The 21,015-nt window shown below is 40.0% G+C and overlaps 1 protein-coding gene across 1 annotated transcript in view; it reads left to right on the top strand.

Annotated features, from left to right (window-relative positions):
* The window catches only part of xirp2b (xin actin binding repeat containing 2b), a 50,935-nt gene extending 34,575 nt beyond the window's left edge, over nt 1-16,360 (top strand). Inside the window, exons 5-10 of the mRNA XM_018741626.2 lie at nt 1,483-1,617; nt 3,877-3,946; nt 4,274-4,377; nt 4,885-14,455; nt 16,037-16,170; nt 16,282-16,360. Coding sequence (XP_018597142.2) covers nt 1,483-1,617; nt 3,877-3,946; nt 4,274-4,377; nt 4,885-14,455; nt 16,037-16,131 — 9,975 coding nt within the window. The 3' untranslated portion in view covers nt 16,132-16,170; nt 16,282-16,360. The remainder of the gene's footprint in view (nt 1-1,482; nt 1,618-3,876; nt 3,947-4,273; nt 4,378-4,884; nt 14,456-16,036; nt 16,171-16,281) is intronic.
* Nucleotides 16,361-21,015: the final 4,655 nt, after the last annotated feature.

Genomic DNA, 21,015 nt, shown 5'->3' with positions numbered 1-21,015 from the left:
TCACATTTACACACTCGTGTAAACTGGCAGAAGTATATAGACATGCTTTAAAAAAACTGCAAAGCACATAAACATCTGTCTTGACCTTTTCACAACTACTTCATTCATCCTTTTCTTCTACAATGTTACACAGGCAGCACTGGTTCACACACATACATTTATCAGATACTTTTTCCCCCAGAGGGGCTTATCATTATTTACCACTTTATACAGCTGGGGAATTCAGGGTAAGTACTTTGCTTAGGGGAGAGATTTGAACCTGTAACTTTTGGGGCTAAAGGCAACAGTGCTAACCACTAGGCTACCAGCTGTTCCGTAGTGCAGCAATACAAGGACACACTATTTCATTGAGCACTATCCAGGTGAAATGAAAACTTTGGTAATCACATTCGTCAAGACAACAAACGCAGCATCACGGTTGTATCAGTACACTGTTGTCGTTCTGTTCAATGTGATCTTAGTGCATGAAGACATTGTTTCCTCTTCTTAACATTATAGTGGACAGAACCTTTTCAAGGCAACTATTCAAACGTTTCTCAGCCATTAACTTCACACTAGTTCGTAGCTCCTTTATTGTTCCCTTACAAACTATACTACACAAATACTGTAGTAGAGCAGGGTTATGAGTGTTATCTGTGTGGAAAGCATGGCAAGTGTGTCAACAAAAGGATTCCTGTTTTTGAAATGATTTTGAATTTGCAAGATTATGGTTTTACATTTCTCCTGTCATCTTGCCTTGAAAGACACCACAGTTCTCTTTGCTTGTGCGCTAACATGGATCGTCACAGTAGACTGGATCTAAGTTTAATTACATTTTTTTCCTCTTAAAACCCAGTGGAAGAAGAAGAAACTTAACCAGTGCAAAAATGTATTTCTAGGTCTTGGTTTTAAGCATTATTGCCTTGGGAGGTTGTTGTGACTTACCGCCATCTTGGTGCCGTGGAACTGGGAGTTGTGCTGTAGAGTGACTCCGTTGTTCTCTTACGAGGGAGAGAGTCAAATCATGTCGCACAAGTTTTAGAGTTCCGTGGTACTGCACACAGACCAGGAAGCGAGAAGTATTCAGTGCAGCATGCAGGGCTGTTTGTGCCCCCTGCAGGATGACCTTGTGCATCATTGCTCATCCAGCAACCTTCTAACCTGTCATCAGGGTTCCCTGGCAAAAACTGGGCACAAATCCACTTTGACACTCATTTTAGGCCTCAGTCTAGAAAAACAAACTAAAAAAATAAAAATCTTTTTGTTCCCAGAGTATTTTAAATGTATTCTACATGTAGCTTCACACCTCTGTGTGATTCACTTTACAGACATGTTAATGATTGTTGTACCTTTCTGCCAAACTTGTGGCAGATGTGATTATAGAAGCCCAGTGCAGGGACAATCATGGAAGAGATGGTCATAGAAGACTGCTGGAACCATTGCTCAGAATGGTAGGGCTCTGAAAGTGACAGGAGCTGATGACTGTTTTATTGCCTTTATTAGGTCACGGAGGAGTCAGGGGCCTGCTCGCTGCCTGGAGGGCTCGCCAGTGTGAAGAAACAGTTTGAGAGCCAAGAACTTGCATCATCTTCCCAGAGTACTGTCACCCAGTATCACTATCAACAACGATCTGTGCAGGTAAAAATGAATATAAGGCTAGTAAGGCAATGCAGGGAGTGAATACACCCATGGTTTTTAGGTATTTGCACTTAAAGGAGCCATGTCAGCTCAGATGGGCATTTGTGTAGTGCTGTATAAAATATGTAAAAGCATCTGGCATATCATCAGTATTCAGCCAGAGGACACCTTTGTGTTGGCTCGAATTTGAAAAAAAAAAAGGTTTATAAAATGTTCAGGGAGGCTGAGGCCACAGTTTTTCAGTGCCATCTAAAACAAGCCAGTTTCAGGACAAAAAAAAATGTAATTTTTTTCATAAACAGAATATGATGTTTTACATTTTAAGAGCTTTTATATACTTTGAAAGGTTTAAGACTACAGCTGTAGCCCTGGGCCTTCTGAAAATGACAAACAACATTTGGATATTAAAAAAAAAAGCAAGAAAAAGAAAAAATGCAAAAATTGAGAATAACACTAGGAATCCCCCTGGGGTTCAACATAACAAGAGGAAACAAAGATGCAGTCTGACTTCAGTCTTTTGATTTGCACGCTTACATCTCTGACTCTCACCTCACTGCATGTCAGAACTTGTAATTTTCCCTCTGAATTTATAAGCATGGATTCATGAAGGAAGCAAAGATGAGAGTGAGTGGCTGAAGAGACTAAGTAGAATGGAAATGATGTTACCCAGTGATTAACTGTAGTGTTTGGGGTGTTTGGGGGGGGGTTCATATCTCAGTGTCTATGATGAGTGCACATTGTTTTGCATTCTGCAAGACTTCATATGTTTTTAGCATCAGAGTGAACTGGCTGCATTAAGTTACCTCACATCAATTGTCTGGTATAGAATGAAAATTGAACTTAAATAATCAAATAGAGAAAACTGTTGCAAAGGCGTAGGCATACAAATGCACATGTGTGGGACGGCACGGTGACACAGCGAGTAGCGCTGCTGTTTCACAGCGCCTTGGTGGTCCGGGGGACGTGCGATCGATCCCTGCTCACTCTGTGTGGAGTTTGTATGTTCTTCCTGTGTCTATGTGAGTTTCCTCTGGGAGCTCTGGTTTCCTCCCCCTGTCCAACGACATGCTGTTCAGGTTCCCCCATCATGTGTGAGTGACAGAGAGAGTGTGTTTCACTAATGTATGGATGACTGATCCAGTGTAAGTAGTGTATCTAGCACTGTGAGTCACCTTGGTGAATAAAGTGTGTGGGCTGGTAACGCTACGTAGTATCCATTGGAAGTCGCTTTGGAGAAAAGCATCTACTAAATAAGCAAATGTGATTGTAGAGGTAAAATGTCTCCCATTTTACCTACACGTGCAAAAATGCTGTATGGGATTCTGTAAATTAATCCAGGATTCTGATGGTAGGAAGTAGGGACATACCCCATTCCCCTTCATGCCATTCAGATGAAATATCACAAAATCATGTCTTCACTATCAGATTAATGTCATCCTCCCCCTGGAAGACATGTAATTATCAAGCTGTCACTTTTTATTCTCTTCACAGTAGTTTTTTTAAGCTGTTTCTGATTAAACATTAATTAAATCCACTCCAGCCTCTAATAGTGGCCTATACTAAGAGACTAGAGGTGATTCCCTACTGTTGGCATGTCCTTGTATGAGGGACATTATAAGAAATATGACACAAAAAGAGAGTAAAGTCACCCTAAACACAAAATATGCCTGAAACAAAGTATATATTAATTAATGAAAAGGAACAGAACTGACTTACATTCATTCACTTAGCAGACACTTTTCTCCAAAGCAACTTACAATGGATAGTATGTAGTGTTACTAGCCCACACCTTATTCACCAAGGTGACTTACACTGCTAGATACACTACTCACAAGGGGTTACTCATCCATGCATCAGTGAAACATACTCACTCTGTGACAGTCACACACTATGGAGGAACCCGAACAGCATATTTTTGGACTGTGGGAGGAAACCCACACAGAACATGCAAACTCCACGCAGACTGAGAGGGATCGAATCCACATTCTCTCGTACCACCCAGGTGCTGTGAGATAGCAGCGCTATTCGTTGTGCCACCATGCTGCCCACATTTACTTAACTGATAAAGTCACTAACAAGGTTACTAACCTTAGAGGGACCGTCATGTGACCAGCAATTAGATGACCACCAAACCATTAGCCAGTCACAAAGTTATCACAGTCATTGTAGTTACTGTTTGCATGTTACATAGAAACATCTATGAAGACAAATGCAGAGCAGGAACTGTGGTAAATGTGCTTTGATTAAATTTCATTGCAGATCTCACACGAGCAAAGTACTCATGAAAGCAACGTGGTCTCCAGTTATGAAGATCATCTTGATGGAACTGGTAATTTATTGCTGTATTCTTACTGAAAATGTTTTTGTTTATTACAATACCCTGTACAACAACCTTTCTTGAGTACCTATTTAAGTTTCCGAGTTGTGGTTGACTTTCTCCATCTGAATTGAAGTGTAGTGCGTGTAAATATTTTCATATACGCTGAACTTTCAGTCAGTGGCTTGATATGAAGTTCAATTAATTTTTACATGAAAGATGAAAGTAAAACATTGCAATGGAGCTCAAATGAGCTTTTTAAATTTGGCTTCAGTTATACTTGAATGACTTGGACATAACATATTTAATGATCACACTTCTCATGTTTGTATTCTTTAGTGAAAGTTGTTGGAAGAGAGGAGTTGCCACAGATATCCACACAAGCTTTGAAGCAGCAGTTTGAAAAAACCATCGAAGAGGCAACTCCAAGCAAGCAAATTAAGGTAACTCACATGTATGATGAGTAATATGCAGTCTTAAGTGTCCATTGATAAATTATATGAAATGTCATATTACAGAAAGATTTAATAGGATCATAAACAAATATTTTGTAGTAAATTAAACACAGTAGTATAAAGCAGAAGAACAAACATATTGAAAAAATCCTCAAGCCTACATAAAGTACATACCTCTGCATACTTGTACAGAACTCTGCCCCTTATTTATTTTTTATTCCTCTCTTTACCCTAATCTACTGAGATAGCATCAATTCTTTCAAGATTGTTTTATTATAATCTCACTGTGTTCATTTTCAAGTAAATGACTTACTTTAGCCTTGTGAAATATTGAGAAATGACTAGGTTAACATAAAAATTAGCAGCTGTAGTACAATTACAATATGTTTTGAAGTAGTCTTTGTGTGCTTTATAATAAAAAATTGGCACAGTACATTATGAATGAAATTGTGAATTCAGGCTCACTGGTATAATCAATGTTTTCTTTCCAAAAAGATTGATCTTGGTTTCAACCAGTGTGAGTGGGGTCCAGCTCCCAATGTTTCATCTGGAGTTTCTACAAACAAATCATCATTTGTGACTTCAAAGGTAGAGGATGAGTCCTCTGTCTCAGCAAATGCCTCTCTCTGTGAGAGCATAGAGATCTTCCCTCCACCACCTCCAGATTTACTGCAGGTTCCAGTAGAAACTCCAGATCAATATTGTGTACCAGAGCCACTTGACCCATCCTATCATTCTAAACAGACAGTTCTCAAAGAGCAGTATTCCAAGCAGAGGAATCTATATGAATTGAAACGACTCTACAAGCACATACACCCAGAAGTTCGGAAGAACCTGGAGAAGGATTTTTTGAGTGATGTAACAGAGATTGAAGGCTCTCAGATGAATGGGCAGAAGGAGGTCACGGGAGATGTTCAGCAAGCTAGATATGTGTTTGAGAACTCTGGTACAAGTCCTATCAAGTCAGTAAGCCCTGAGAGAGAGTACTTAGAGTGGGATGAGATTCTCAAAGGGGAAGTGCAATCCATGCGCTGGATGTTTGAGAACAAACCTCTTGACACAATCAAGGATGAAACTCCAGATGAGGACAGCAGGAAAAGCATTGCTCAGCAGGAAATCATTGCAGGAAGTGATGTAAAATATACAACATGGATGTTTGAAACGCAGCCCATTGATGCTCTGGGCACTAGCAGTCCAGATTCAACTGAACATACTGGCAAAATGTCCGATCTAGCAAGAGGAGATGTTCGCACTGCAACCTGGCTCTTTGAAACACAGCCTTTAGACACACTCAGTAAAATGTACCAAGAGGAAGATCAAACCACAGAGTCCATCTGCATAAGAGATGTCACTGGAGGGGATGTAAAAACTGCCAGATACTTATTTGAAACCCAGCACTTAGACTCGCTTGGCCACACTGAGACCATTGATGAGTACCACTTTCTGCAACTTAAGTCAGAATTAGAGACTATCAAGGGTGATGTAAAGACAACTAAAAAACTTTTTGAGACTCAACCTTTATGTGTCATCCGTGGAGACTCAGGTGAGATGCTAGAGATTAAAACCATTTGTCGCGAGGAAATGGAGAAAGGTGATGTCAAAACCTCTCGCTGGCTCTTTGAAACTCAACCTCTGGACATGATCAGCAAGGATCCTACTCAAGTAAAGCTGGTCTGTCGAGTGTCAATGGAGGATTGTTTTCATGGTGGTGTGAACAAAGGGAGGTGGTTGTTTGAGACAAAAACTTTGGACTCCATAAAGGATGAAGAATGGGAAAGCTCAAACCTGGAAAAAGAACAGATTGTTGGGGCTGATGTCCGGAAACAATGCTGGGTGTTTGAGACTCAGCCTATGGACTCTTTGAAAGATAATTCCAATGCCCGGCCATTGTCAACAGAAGAAGTTGTGGGGGGTGATGTGCAGTCAGCTAGACATTTATTTGAAACTGTTCCAATGGATGCTTTGAAGGATAGTCCCGAAGTAGGTAAACTTAAAACAATTGTTAAATCTGAGGAGGAAAAGGGTGATGTCAGACATCAAAAGTGGCTTTTTGAGAGCCAGCCACTTGAAAACATCAGAGAAGAGAAGAAGGAGTTCAAGAGGACTGTACACCTAGAAGAAATTGATAAAGGGAATGTCACAAATTGCAAAGAAATCTTTGAAACTATGGATTTAAGCAAATTTGATGAAACTCAAAAAATCCAAGTTGAGGGGGTAACCAGTGGGTTTGTGAAATCAAATAAACATCTTTTTGAATCAATGCCATTATATGCAATAAAAGATAGTTCTGGCTATTACCATGAGGTGAAAACAGTTAGAAGAGAGGAAATTGTGAAGGGTAATGTCAGAACCTGCAAATGGATGTTTGAGACTCGTCCTATTGATCAGTTTGATGAAAGCATTAGTAAATTCCAGATCATTAAAGGGATATCCAAACAGGAGATAGAAACAGGAGATGTAAAAACAGCTAAGTGGCTTTTTGAGACACAACCCCTTGACTCAATCAAGTATTTTAGCAATGTGGAGGATCAAGAAAGTGAGACTAAGGAGGCAGCTGAAGTTGTGAAGGGTGATGTAAAAACGTGTAGATGGTTGTTTGAAACTCAGCCAATACATTCTTTGAATGAGAAGGCTGAGGTAAGGAGTGAAACTGAAACTGAAACAATTCAAGAAGGGCTTGTGAAAACATGCACTTGGCTCTTTGAGACACAGTCACTTGATGCAATCAGAGATGAATCAGAAGGTGTTATAAACACATGCACTGTAAAACATGAAGACATCCAGGGCAAAGACGTGCGAAAGGCTTGTTTTCTTTTTGAAACTGAGAATCTGGAAAGCATCTCAGGGGAGGATGCTAGTGCTTTCAAAAGAGTTACTGAGATTGATATTCAGTCGGGAGACGTATCCAGAATGAAGTACATATTTGAAAACCAGTCCTCTGACATAATGACCTCAACCTCTGAAGAAACCATGAAAAAGCTGAAGGCTGATCAGACAGAGGACATACAGAAAGGAAATGTTGTAAGCTGCACATGGCTATTTGAAAATCAGCCTATAGATGCTATTCATGATGGTTCCAAAGAACACAAGGAAATCCGTGCTGTCACAGACATACAAGGTGGTAATGTTGACAAAGGACGTTTCACTTTTGAGACCTTCTCTTTGGATAAAATTCAAGGAGAGCTCTCTGAGACAGAGACCACACACATTCAGAAAACTATCCTTGAAGACATTGAGAAGGGAGATGTCAAAAACTACACTATGATGTTTGAAAATCAGCCTCTATATGCCATCCAAGACAAACAGGGTCATTATCATGAGGTCAAAACAGTGACAAAGGAGGAAATCATGAAGGGAAATGTAGTAGGTGCCAGGTGGCTATTTGAAACTAAACCTCTTGATTCAATTCAGGACACAGATGAAGTCTATGTTATTAAAGCAGTTACACAGGAAGAAATTCATAAAGGTGATGTAAGCACAGCTAGGTGGAGATTTGAAACACAACCCCTGGATAAAATTTCAGAAGAAACAAAGGTCTTGATGAAAACTGTGGAAGACATTCAAGGAGGAGATGTAAAGACAAACAAACAGCGTTTTGAATCTGAGGATCTGTCACAAAAGTACATCAGAATGGTTAGCGTAAGTGAAATTCAGAAAGGTGATGTAAGAAGTGCTACATGGATGTTTGAAACACGTACCATTGACAAAATTCAAGGAGAGGATTCAGAGTATGATGAAATGGAAAAAGTGAAGAAAGAAGAGGTGCTCAAGGGAGATGTAAAGCATTCAGTGTGGCTTTTTGAGAAACAACCCCTTGACAAAATTAAGGAGACAGACGAGTTGGATGCTGTTGCCATTCGTGAAGAGATACCACGAGCAGATGTAAAAACAACAACATGGCTATTTGAAACAACACCTTTCCACCAGTTTAGTGAGAGCAGTGTGGAGAAGGCTGAGATAATAGGTAAAAGCATCAAGGAGACCCTGAAAGAGCTGTACTCCCAGAAAATGGTGAAGTCGCAGGGGATCATCATAGAAGCAGATGAAATTGGAGATGTGAGAATGGCAAAATACAAACTCATGAATCAAGAAGCTCCTGAAATACAAAAAGAAGAAGTCATCAGAGGGGACCTTAAAAATATAATGATGAACCTGCTGAAAAGAAGAGAGATCACTGAGAGAAGGATTCTTATAGATGAGGAGGAGAGGGGAAACATAAACACAGCAGTGAAACAACTGTTCAGTCAAGAGGTGGGCATCAATGTGGAAAAGGAGGAAATAATCCGGGGTGATATTCAAGAAGCTATAAACAACCTGATGAAGGAGGATGGCTCTGCCAAAAGGGGCATTCTTATTCAGGAAGATGAGAAAGGTGATGTAAGAATGACTATATACTCTCTTCTCAATAAAAAAGAAGAGATTAATGTAAGTAAAGAGGACATTATAAAAGGCAATGTTAAAGGGACCATCAACATACTTCTGTCCCACCCCAACAACCCAGAACAGTATATGAGGGTAAAAGTGGGTGATACAGAGAAAGGAAATGTTAGCTTTTACTCCACATGTATAGAGTCAGGGGCACTGGACTACCTTAAAGGACTCCAGGTTGGACCTGATGAGACTGCTTCAGGAAAGGTAGAGAAAGAAACAATTGTTGGCGGTGATATAAAGGGGACAAAACAAATGCTCCAGCAAAACCAGCTGCAAATTGAACGCACTGTTACCGAGGATGACATTATTCCTGGTGATGTGCACAGCACAATTAAGGTTTTTATGACTGAGCCAGTGGTCTCACTTGATAACATTCAAAAAGAGGACATAGTGAAAGGGGATTTGAGGGCAACTCTAGACTCACTGACACATGCCATAAACCAGAAGAAGGTGGTTGAGAGAGAAGAAGTGGTGAAAGGTGACATTAACACTACCCTGAGGTCTCTGGAGGAGGCTCAGAGTCAGTCCAAAGAAATAGAAAAAACAGAGATTGTTCCAGGTGACATTAAAGGAGCCCTTCAGTCCCTGGAAAAATCTGCCACCAGAAAAGTAGACATTGCCATTGACGACTTGGTACCTGGTGACATCAAAGGAGCCATAAAATCACTGGAAGAAGCTAAGCAGGCTGTGAAAGAGGTGGAAAAAGAGGAGATTGTTAAAGGTGACATTCAGACTGTGATGCAGAGTTTAAACGAAGCCTCCTCTGAGAAAAAGATCTACCACCAGCAAATGAGTGTGCAAGGAGATGTGAAGGGAGTCATACAGTTGCTGCTGGAGCCGCCAGCACCACCCAAGTCACAACGCAAACCCAGCGTAGAGGGAGGTGTGAAAATGTCTATAAAGTCACTGTATGATGTGCAGGAGCAACCTAACACAGAAAAAGAGGAGATGATAAAAGGAGATGTTCAGGGCACAATAAAGTGCTTATTGAAAGGAAAACAACACACAACCATGAAAAGCAGCACTGGTGGTTCTAAGAAAGGCAACATGCCAATGAAAACTTCATTAACCTCTCAGCAAGTGTCTCATGAATGCTCTGCTGAAACTAAGGCTGAGTGTGAGACAGTCCCTGCTGTTAAAAATCTGTCTAAAAGTACAGAATTGCACAGCGGCATGCAGAAACAAACTGTTACGAAGTCGGTACAAAGCAAGTCTTTCACCAAAGAGGATCATTCTCTTACTGCACAAACCACGGGGGTCAATACTTCCCATACTTCCCCACAGACAAACATTAAAGAACAATCTCTGAAACAGACGATACCAAGCTCTGAACCAGTGACCAGACAGAATAAAAACATGACTAATCAGATGACTGACAATGTGCCTCCACATCAGACATCAAACATAACTGTGAAGCACATTCAAGGCTTAAAAACGGATGCTTTGACTAGTGATGTATCAGCTGGTTTAGTAACGACTAATGTGAACAAAAAAGAAACACAGATTAAGACCAGCACAAAGACTAAACAAAGTGTGAAAACAGGCAATCAGGTGACTGGAAATACAGAGGCCTCGAGAATGAATGCCGATAAAGATGCAACACAAATAAATATTGCTGCAAAACACGCACGGTATAACCAAAAGGTTAATCAGATGAATGAGGAAGTGCTAGCATCTGGAATGACTCATTTGAGAAAAAAGACGTCTCACACTAATGTTGACGCAAGAAACAGCCAGGATCTGAAGACTATGGGACAGGTGCAGACATCTCTGACAGATCACAAGACAATTGTGCAGAAGCATGATATTAAAACCCTGAAGACGCAGTTCCGCAATCTTGACATGAGTCAAAAGGACAAGAATCTTATACCAGAAATGCATCTGCCCCCACCACCTCCATCCCCACCTCCGTTGTCAGAGTCTGAATTCCCTCTTCCTCCACCACCTCCACCCGTGTCAGAACCTGAGGGTCAGCTATTTCCAACACCACCTCCATCTGTCTTGAAACAGGACAGTGACCTTCCTCCACCATCACCTCCATTGCCACCGGCTGAATGTTTAAAGTCAGATTTGGATAATTTTCCCCTTCCACCACCGCCACCTCCAACAGGTCAGGATTATCTACCACCTCCACCATCACAGAAAGAGCTGGAATCCATGCCTGCACTGTCGCTCCACTCGCCACACACAAAGCCCAAGAAAATGACGGTCAAGCCAGTAAAGGCTCCTGCACTATACAAAGTCCCAAAGTTTGAGCCTCCAAAGCAACTAGAGGAGAGTCAAGATAAGATGCAACACAAGCAGACAGTCACACAGCCAGTCATATCAAAAAAACTGCAGGCAGACACACAGCAAAGTGTGACACTCTCTGAGTCTACCAGTCTACCAAGGACAGTTAGGACAGAAATACACCAAGGGGAAACAACAAAACTTCAGGCTCAAAAAGATTTTCTGACAGCTCCTTCAGCAAAAGTCACATCTTCAATCCCACTGCAATCCAATAAGCCTTTGCAAGAGGAGCTGCCTCCTAGTGAGAAGGTGTTCAAACCTTTCAAAGTACCACCTTCACCTGATGAACCTGTTCCTACGAAGCCTAAACCATATGTGACAAAATTCAAAACTCCATTAATGATTGCAGAGGAAAAATATCGCAAGCAGAGAGAAGAAAATGAAAAAAGCAAATCAGGCATTGCTCCAACTTTTCCACACAGTGGAGGCAATGTTGAGACCTCTGTGAATACTATGCTTGATGTGTCCATCACCCAAACCAAGGATCAATCCATGAAGAACATTGCATCTGCTGTATTTGAGAAAGAAGCACAAGCAAAGGATTTGTTACTCAAATCACTGACTCCTTCAGTGAACGAGGATCTTGGCTGTAGTTCAGATATTAATTCAGCATATAAGCAGGAGCTTATCTCTAATGAGACTTCTCTAGTAGCCTCTACAAAACAACATATGACATCCAGCTTTTCTCCACAGCATCAGACTGTTTCATCTGCCAAAAAACAAGTAATTCCAGTTTCTTCTGGTCAGTCACACGCCTCGGATATAAAGGCTCGGCCCTCTGCCAGTAAAATTGTATCAGCAGCTGCTGAGGGGCATGAGTATGTCTTGAAAGAAAGCAGTGCATCTAAACTGACTTCTATGCAAGGAATCAGCAGTCTTCATACCCAAACTACAGCTACTATGAAAACCAATGAAGCTAAACTGACAGATACTGCTGAAAAGCAGGAAATTAAAAAGGTTCCACCTTCTGCAACCAAAATTCCAAAAGTTACTCCAAGTTTTAAAGTGAAAACAATTAAGATTCCAAAAGTGGAAAAAATAGAAAACTTTGACAGGAAAGACAATGAGAAAAAAGAAAGGTCAGCAGAAATAGCAAGCGCACAACACCTAAGTCAAAAAGAAGAGAATGATGTTCAGGTGCAACACATGAAGGATGTTCAAGAAAGAACCAAAGTTACAGCCAGCAGTGTGCAGAAATTCAAAGAAACTTCTGAAAAAGTAGAGGAACAAAATCAGGTGAAGAAGGTTGCACCTGCAAAGGAAACGGTCTTGGAAATACATATGATGCAGTCCAAGCAGAAATCAAAAATGGAGAAAACGGATCCTATCCCTAAGGAAATTACACCATCACTTCCTGTGAAGGGAATTCAAGAACAGGAGAAAATCAAGACATACAGATCCCTGCAGGGGACACATGTTCCGGTTTGTGAAGAAGTGATTGTCACTGAAAGCAAAATTCAGCAGAATTTCCAGCAACAGAGCACAGTTCAGCTTCAGAAGCAGTCAAAGTCTTCCACAAAACAAGAAGTAGAAGTCAATAATCAGCAGATGCAGAAGACCTCAAATGATAAGTATGTTCCTGTCAAATTGACAGATAAACCATCACAAAAAGGGACAGCTATGTCTTCAGCGGTAACTGAGAACACCTCAAAACAGTGGGAGGAAGTTCAGCAGTTGCTTTTTGACATTAAAGAATTACAAAGTCCATCAGGAAAAATAAACCCAAAGACAGTAAAGACACTGCTCAGCAAAACCCCTGTGTGGCTAATAAACCCAGAGGCAAAGAGAGGTTTAGAGAACAGGGCAGATAATAATATCGAGAAGCTTAAAGAGATTGTACTCTATATTCAAAGTGTTGCACAAGCAAAACTTCCACATTTAGCAGGACATGTCACTATAGAAAAGCATGAAAGTGAACTTGTATCTGAGAAAAACATTAGTGGTGGAGCAACTCCTAAAATATCTAAAATTAGCATTGACTCAACAAAAGTTGAGATTCAGAAAAAGGTGCTGGAGGAGAAAAAAGTCTCTCATGAAAGAAAACAGCAGGAGCCAAATGAAACAAGAAGAGCTGATGCCAGAGTGGCCTCACCATTGATTAGAATGCGTTCTCCTTCACCAACCTATATTACCATAGAATCAACTCGGAGAACTGACTCCCCACAGAGAGTGCCTTCTTCATCCTCACCAATACATAGATCAGCAACTCCCCCGAATCCTCCTCCCCGAATGGCAGACCCACCTATATCTCGGATAAGCAGGGCCACACCTTCTCCAACTTTCAACCGCTCGGAGAAATTGGCCAAACTGAAGGACACCACAGCAAAGCTTTCTCAGGGGGGACCTCCTCCTCCTCCACCACAACCTGTGCAGATAACAGAGAAGAAATCAGAAATAGTGGAGTCGCCATCCTCTTTCCATCGCCAGATCAAAATTGAAACGCACTTTGTGGAGACCTCAGAAACACTACTGGAGGCTTTGTCAGTGAAAGATAAGAAAGAGCTCTTTGAAGAAGCTCAAAAAGCAGATGTAAACAGAACCTATGTGCGCAAGGATCCGATAGATATCCCAGAGCGATTAGGCCCAGATACAGAGGAGATAGAGGTCCCAGAAAAAGAGAAAGAGGAACTCCCAAGAGTAAACCTCTCGGGACTTGTTCACAAATTTGAATCACCAGAGCAAAAAGTTTACACGAGAAAGGAGCCAATTGTAATTTCAGAGAGATTAGGAAGTGACACTGAAGAGCTTGATACTGAAAAAGATAAAAAAATAACCCAAGTTGAGCCAGTGCCAGCTTTCAACATTAAGGCCATTAAAACTGTATTTGAAACTGGTGAGCAAAGCTCCCAAGTCAAAGAACGCAAACATAAACACGAGAAGCTGGCATCAGAGTTGCATGAAATCATGGCAGATGGTTCAAAGCAAGAAGACCCTTGGAGGCAAGAGAAGGTCTTGTGGCAGAGTTCTCCTCCACTCATCAAGAGAGAAATACTCCAGTCAGAGTTGACAGAACCAATGGGGTTCTCAGGAAGTGAGTCAGTAGGTGATAAATGTTCAGATGCCAACAAATTTGGCACTAAGGCAAATGTGTCTAGGAGTGCAACAGCTATGTCACCACATTCAGGGAAAATCAGCACCAGGCGTGCCCCTCCCACGTATGCAGATGTTGTGAAAGGCAACGTCCCTGTGCTGGATGTCACTTCTGAGGAATCCCCTGAGGAACTGCTTAAGAACTTCCATAAAACATGGACTGAATCTGAAAGTGTCTTCAAGAGCCTTGGCTATAGCGTTTCAGAGCAGAAGACCTCCCAGATTGTATCACATAAGGAGGAGACACTTGTGACTGGTAAACAGAGCTGTGGAGCATGAAGAAATTAATACAAATAATAGTGTGCTAATGGATTTCATGAAATGTATGTAATTGTAACCTTGACTAACAGGTTGTGGGTTTTTATTTGCATTTTGAACTGTCAGTTTCCTTTTGCATTTTACTCACTTTTTTAATTTCACTAGCCTAAATGAATCATGAAATGTCTTCATACCTCAGCAATGATGCATTTGCATAAATTGGGTCTCTAGTCCTTTCACAGGTCACCATTTCTCCTAATATCATACTTCTTGTTGTTCTAATGGACAGAATATATTTCTTAGTATTCCTTTTTTCTTTGATGTGTTGATTTAGCAGGTGTGTCAGTACATTATAAACGTCAGCATGCTAAAGTTCAAAAGGCTCTGTTAATATTTTGTATTCTGCATCATATTTAATCAAAGAAATGGAAATACAAACTTTCTTATACATGCTTTGCATTGCCTTCTGCAGTTGCATTATATTTTTAAGATTTTGTAATTGGTTTAATAACAGTTTTCAGTGTAAAGTAGATATGCCTCATTTCTTATCTTTTTTTTACAAATATTCAGAATGTTAAATTTTTAAGGTGCTCTATGATGATTATGAATCAGTATGACCTTAATTCTGAAGTAAAATGGACTAAAACATAGCAAGCCCAAAAAAATGTAACTAAAACCTTTATAAGTTATGTAAAACTGATAGCATAGTGGCCACAGCTATTGTCTTCAAATACAAACGTTTCAAATTTCTCACCTAGTGCTGTAATACCCTTGAGCAAGGTACTTATCTTATATTACTCCAGTAAAATTACTCAGCTGTATAAATATAAAAGTAACTGTAGGTAGCTTGTAAGTCTCTTTGGAGAAAAGTGTCACCTAAACGAATAGGTATAAGACTACAGTGACTAAAATGAATTTAGATTATGTAAATTTAATTATGTTCAGAATGGCCACACCAATCCAGTATTCAAGTAATTTAGCTTGGTTTGTATCTGATTGGGAAGTAATGCGCTGTTTTTTTTAGATTATTTCAGTCATTTTGTGTTTGTTAGCGCTCCTAAAATGACTGAAGCATTGCACTAATAGGTTACAATTATCCAAACCTCCAATGTTTTTATGTAGTATTTAGATTTGAGCTCTAATTTTCTCAGTGTTATAGGAGTACAAATATATTAAATCACTGGTACTAATTACACAAATACTAACATCCAGTCAGAAAGCTTAGCTGCAGTGTTCACGCTTGGCAAAAACACCAGTAGAGTACCTTTCAAATTGTTGTGTCATCTACTTGAAGGGAGAGGGGTGCATCATTACACAAAGAGACTTTTTGTAGCATACAATCAATCTATGCCATCTGGTAAGCCTGCATCTTAGATCTAGCACATTTGGATTTTTACAATATAAATGTGAATGTGTTTATTCTCATTAACCATTTCTGTCCATCCTATGCATTGACTGAAATCAGGACTTAATTAAATATTGTACGAATATTTATTATAGCTTTCCTGTGTTCACATATATAAAACAAAGGTCTCTTGTTCCCCTTTTTTTGATTTATTTATTTCTTTTTTTTTTTCAGAAAATTCGAGTTCCAGAGTCGGAGCTGTGTGCAGTGTGCCGGAAGAGGGTGTATCCAATGGAGTCTTTGCTCGCAGACAAACAAAACTTCCATAAATCCTGTTTCCGCTGTATGCATTGCAACAGTAAATTAAGGTAATTTTTTGAATATATTCATGCATCAATAAACTATGTGACTTCCTGGTCTGTAAAATTTTATCAGTGTTTTAGCGTTTTTGGTTTTTTCTATAATTATCTTTTTTACAGCCTTGGCAACTATGCCTCTCTCCATGGACGTATGTACTGCAAGCCACATTACAAACAACTATTCAAGTCCAAAGGAAATTACGATGAAGGATTTGGACAGAAACCTCACAAGGAGTTGTGGACCTCTAAAAACCAGAAGAACTCACCCGAAAAGTCCACAACTAAAATCTCCCCCGAAAAACTTTACTTGAGAAGCCCCCTTCCATGCAGTAATACAAAAATAACAGAGAGTGACGTGTCAGAAACAAATGAATATGCAATTAGCAGTTCAGTCAAAGAGACTAACAGACCCCAAAGTAAAATCACCATTGTTTGGCCCCCTCAAACTGATTCCCCAAAAAAAGCTTTTAACATTGAAGATGAAATCAAGCTGGCCAAGCCAAGCTGGCCTCCTGAAAATAGCACTTGTGAAGCAGTTGCTGAAACATTATGTCAAGCAGTGACTAAGGAGCTGACTCTAGAGGAGAGTGACAATATTGCTCTGGACTGGCAAGATGGGCTTCATCAAAAGACTGCAGAGGAAGAAGAAGGAGCAACAACCGAGAAACCTGTAATCCATTTCATAGCACCTGTAGAAATGGTAGCAGCTGGTTTTGATGCTGTAGATACAGGTTCAACCCCCAAATCTGAAGAGCCAGAAATTGAAACACCTGTAGGAGAGCAGGGAGGACCCAGAACTGAAAAGGAAAAAGTGAGTGACGATAGTGGAGAAGAGGTGGCTGGTGATAAGAATGGACCAGTAGAGGGGAAAGAATTTCCGGAAGTGGAGGATGTGCAAGTGAATGTGAAGAGTGAGGATGCTGATGAAATAGACTGTGACCAAGACTTGAGTGTAAAGGCGGAAGTTGTACCCGATGTGGAGACAGGAATCGTGCAGGTCACCATGATTGATGGTGAGGTGTCACAGGAAATGGAAGAAAATGCAAACACCAATAACAATAACAACGGGCTGTTACTCAAAAATAAAGCACCGTACCCAGACATTCATTACAGAAAAATGTGCCAAGAGGTTCTGGGCTGCTCCTTTTTGAGTAATAGTGAGCCACAGTGTTCTGTTAAAGAAGAAATTTATGGATGCAAAGGAGGCTTGAAATGGACTCAACCTTACAGTGTTTTACAGCTGGCTGAAGAAAAGGATGCTTTTGTACCATCTGATGCCAAGTGTACAGAAGCCATGGGCTGTACTTCTTCCAACAACATCACTTCAACAAGCACATTTTCGTTTGAGAAAGACGCACAGCTGAGTGCTTCAAACTTCCTAGATGACATATTTGCAGGACTTGACAACAGTTCTAGTTTGCTCTCTGATAATATGTTTTGTGATACTACCAAAGGAAAGCCCTTTGCCTCTTTGCTAGATGACCTTCTGGATTTTGGAATTGAATCAATTGGCACAGATAAGGTGAAAAAAGAAGAACACCATAGCTTCTTTGCCACAAATGTTTGCAGTAAATTTGGACAAACCAGCGATCTGTGGAAGGATGAACGTGAAACCCTTCCTTTGGAAGAACAAATCAAAAGGAACAGATATTATGAAGATGAAAAATAAAAAGTCATGATTTTACTTCAGTGAAAGCTCTGTTTGCAAATTTCTCTTTATAAAATTTTTTGTACATGTACCACCCTGTTCCCCATTTCCATGTCCATGGAGAGATGAATTATCAGTTTATGTAGATGTATTGTTATGGTATTATTACTTTTTTCCAATTTTGAAAAACCTTGTTGTTTCTTGATTGCAAAATGTCTGTTTCTAAATTTGCCTTTGAGAGCACCTGGTGTGCAGAAAGGGAAAAAATGATGAAGGCAAATTTCTGTTAAAATATACTTCATACACACACACACACACACATACACAGTTCATATTAATCGTGTGTTTTAGATGTTTTTGTCTCTCTCAAAATGGTAATTGTTTGGCACAGATTTTTTTCTGGCTTGTATGGGTTTGTAGAATTCCTGATTCCTGCGTTTCCTTTTCAGGCTGGCGTACTTACCAATGTTTCTATTTTCTTGCTTATGGACATAATAAAATCCTGAAATCTGGCTTGTCCTGTTCCATATTTGTTTGTTTTGCTATTTTTACTTTCACTCAGTGCTGAGTGTAAAGCAGAACAGGCTAACTTCATTATTTCTTTCTTTCTTCATGAATGTTTAGCTTAATCAATGAGCATTCTGATTAGATGGATTTGCATAGATGTTTATTGTTTTCAGTTTTTGCTGAAAAAGTTAGACATTAATAAAAATCGTCAATAGAATCATTAATTTCATCACTACCAGCCCATAGTTTTCTCACTTTTAACAGAATAACAATTTATTGATAAATCTTACAAGAATAAAGTACTGTGTTAACCTCTTTGTCACATTTTCCAGTATGTCTCCCTTGAAATGATGCACAATATGGATGTGGAACAACAGCAACTCCTTTAATAATGAATCTATTGATCTTATTTTCCTTCTTTATGGTAACAGATTTAAATTTTAAGTGAAGGCTGCTAGTGTTGAAATTAACCAGTGTCAACAACCGCTTGTCCAAAGTGGGGTCGTGACAAGCCAGAGCCTCACCCGGCAAAACAGGGCGCAAGGCCAAAGGGGGAGGGGACACACCCTGAATGGGACGCCAGTCCGCCCCAAGGCACCCCAAGCAGGGCTTGAACCCCAGACCCACCACACAGCGGGCACTGGCCATGAAATTAGCAATAAAAAAATTATTTTACATTTTCGTGTATAGACATTTACTACAGAGCTGCACTGAAAACAAGAAGAACAATGTTGGTTTCACTTTTTCAGCAGAAGGAATCACAAACAAATACATACACACAAACCAACATACACAGGTGCTGTGAAGGCTTGTATTCATAGCAGAATGCAAGCACACATGCAAAGCAATGTAGAAATGCACTAAAGGTTTAATTTATAAGAACCAACATGCTACCTTCAGCAACAAAGATACTGTTCATGGTGCCTGTTCAAGCATCCAGGGCTTTGATGGTACGAGGCAGGAACATTTACCCCACTCTCCTTCATTTCATCCAGGTCAAATATAACAAATTCATGTGTTCAGTACCAGATTAAAGTTGTTTGTTTGTTTGTCAAGTTGTCACTTAGATCTCTGAGAAGCTTTTTTCAGCTATTTAAGATTACATTAAGAACATTAAATAAATATTCTTCAGCCACTAATGGTGGGCTATACTAAGAGACTAAAAGTAATTCCCCACTGTGGGCACGTCTTTGCATGCATCCGTGTGTGACATCATGAGGCATGTTGTGCATACAGGAGAAAAAAAAGAAGTAAAGTTAAATAAGATGTGTTTTTTTCCTTTTTCTATCTTCCTTTCTTTCTCCTGGATGGTGCGAGAGGGCGTGGGTTTGCTTCCCCCTCAGTCTGTGTGGAGTTTGCATGTTCTCCCTGTGTCTGTGTGGGTTTCCTCTGGGTGCTCTGGTTTCCTCCCACAGTCCAAAGACATGCTGTTCAGACTCCCCCATAGTGTGTGAGTGACACAGAGAGAGTGTGTTCCACTGATGTATGGATGAGTGACCCAGTGTAAGTAGTGTATCTAGCAGTGTAAGTCACCTTGGTGAACAAGGTGTGTGGGCTGATATCGCTAGAGTTCATTGGAAGTTGCTTTGGAGAAAACTGTCTGTTAAATAAAGAAATGAAATGTAAATAACAAGAAAACCTTAAAATAGCACCTGTAGTGCAATGAGAACAAATTTTAAGCTGTTGTTATTGTGTCTTCAAGTATCAAAAATGAAATTGTGCATTCTGAATGAACATGTGAATTCAGGCCCAATGAAATGCTCAAGTTTTCTTCCACAGAACAACTGATCTTGATTTCTACCAGCTTAAGTGGGCTCCAGCTCCCAATGTTTTTTTTGTATCTCAACAAACAAGTCATTATCCATGACTACAAAGGCAGAAGGGCAGGAACACTTCCCTCTACCACCTCCAGATTTGTTACAGGTGATACTAAAAAACTTAAGAGCAACACTGCACCAGAGCCACCTGAATTAACTACTAAACAGAAAGAGTATTCTGAGCAGAAGGATGTGTATGAGCTGAAATGACTCTCTATAAACCAAGAAGTTCAGAATATGAAGAGGGATTTCGTTTTCTTTTTTGAGTGGTGCAACAAAGATCTCAGTCAAATGGTCTGAAAAATGTCATAGGATGCTTAGCAGCCCAGGTATGTGTTCAAGAACTGTTACACTCTCATGATGTTGGTAACTCCTGCGAGAAAATACTTAGAGTGGGTCAATGTTCTGAAAGCAAAACTGCCGTGCATACGCTGGATGTCTGAGAACATTCTGATTTACTCAGGGATAAGACCACAGATGATGGCTGCAGATGGCTGTTTGAAACCAATAATACTGATTCGGTTGATGGCCACAGATGACGTTTATATTAAGTGTGTTCTTAGAATAAGACACTGAGAAAAGTAAGGAAAGTACAGCTGGAAGGTGATTCGACACACAACCTATTGATAAAATTTCAAAAAAGGTAAAGATATTAATGAAAACTGGATATTCATAGAGGAGATGCAAACTGACAGCATTTCATCTCAACGAATCTGTGACAAAATTATATTAGTACATACAGTATGTCAGTGTAAGTGAAATTTGAACAGGTAATATAAGAAGTGTGATATGGGTGAATGAAACCTATACTGTTGAGAAGATACAAGGAAAGGGTTTGAAACATGATGAAATGGAAAAAGTGAAAAAGAACAGGTGCTCAAC

Source organism: Scleropages formosus, chromosome 12, assembly GCF_900964775.1.
Source record: "Scleropages formosus chromosome 12, fSclFor1.1, whole genome shotgun sequence".
Taxonomy (NCBI): domain Eukaryota; kingdom Metazoa; phylum Chordata; class Actinopteri; order Osteoglossiformes; family Osteoglossidae; genus Scleropages; species Scleropages formosus.
The sequence above is the reverse complement of the archived record's forward strand: the minus strand, read 5'-3'. Positions and strand labels throughout refer to the sequence as shown.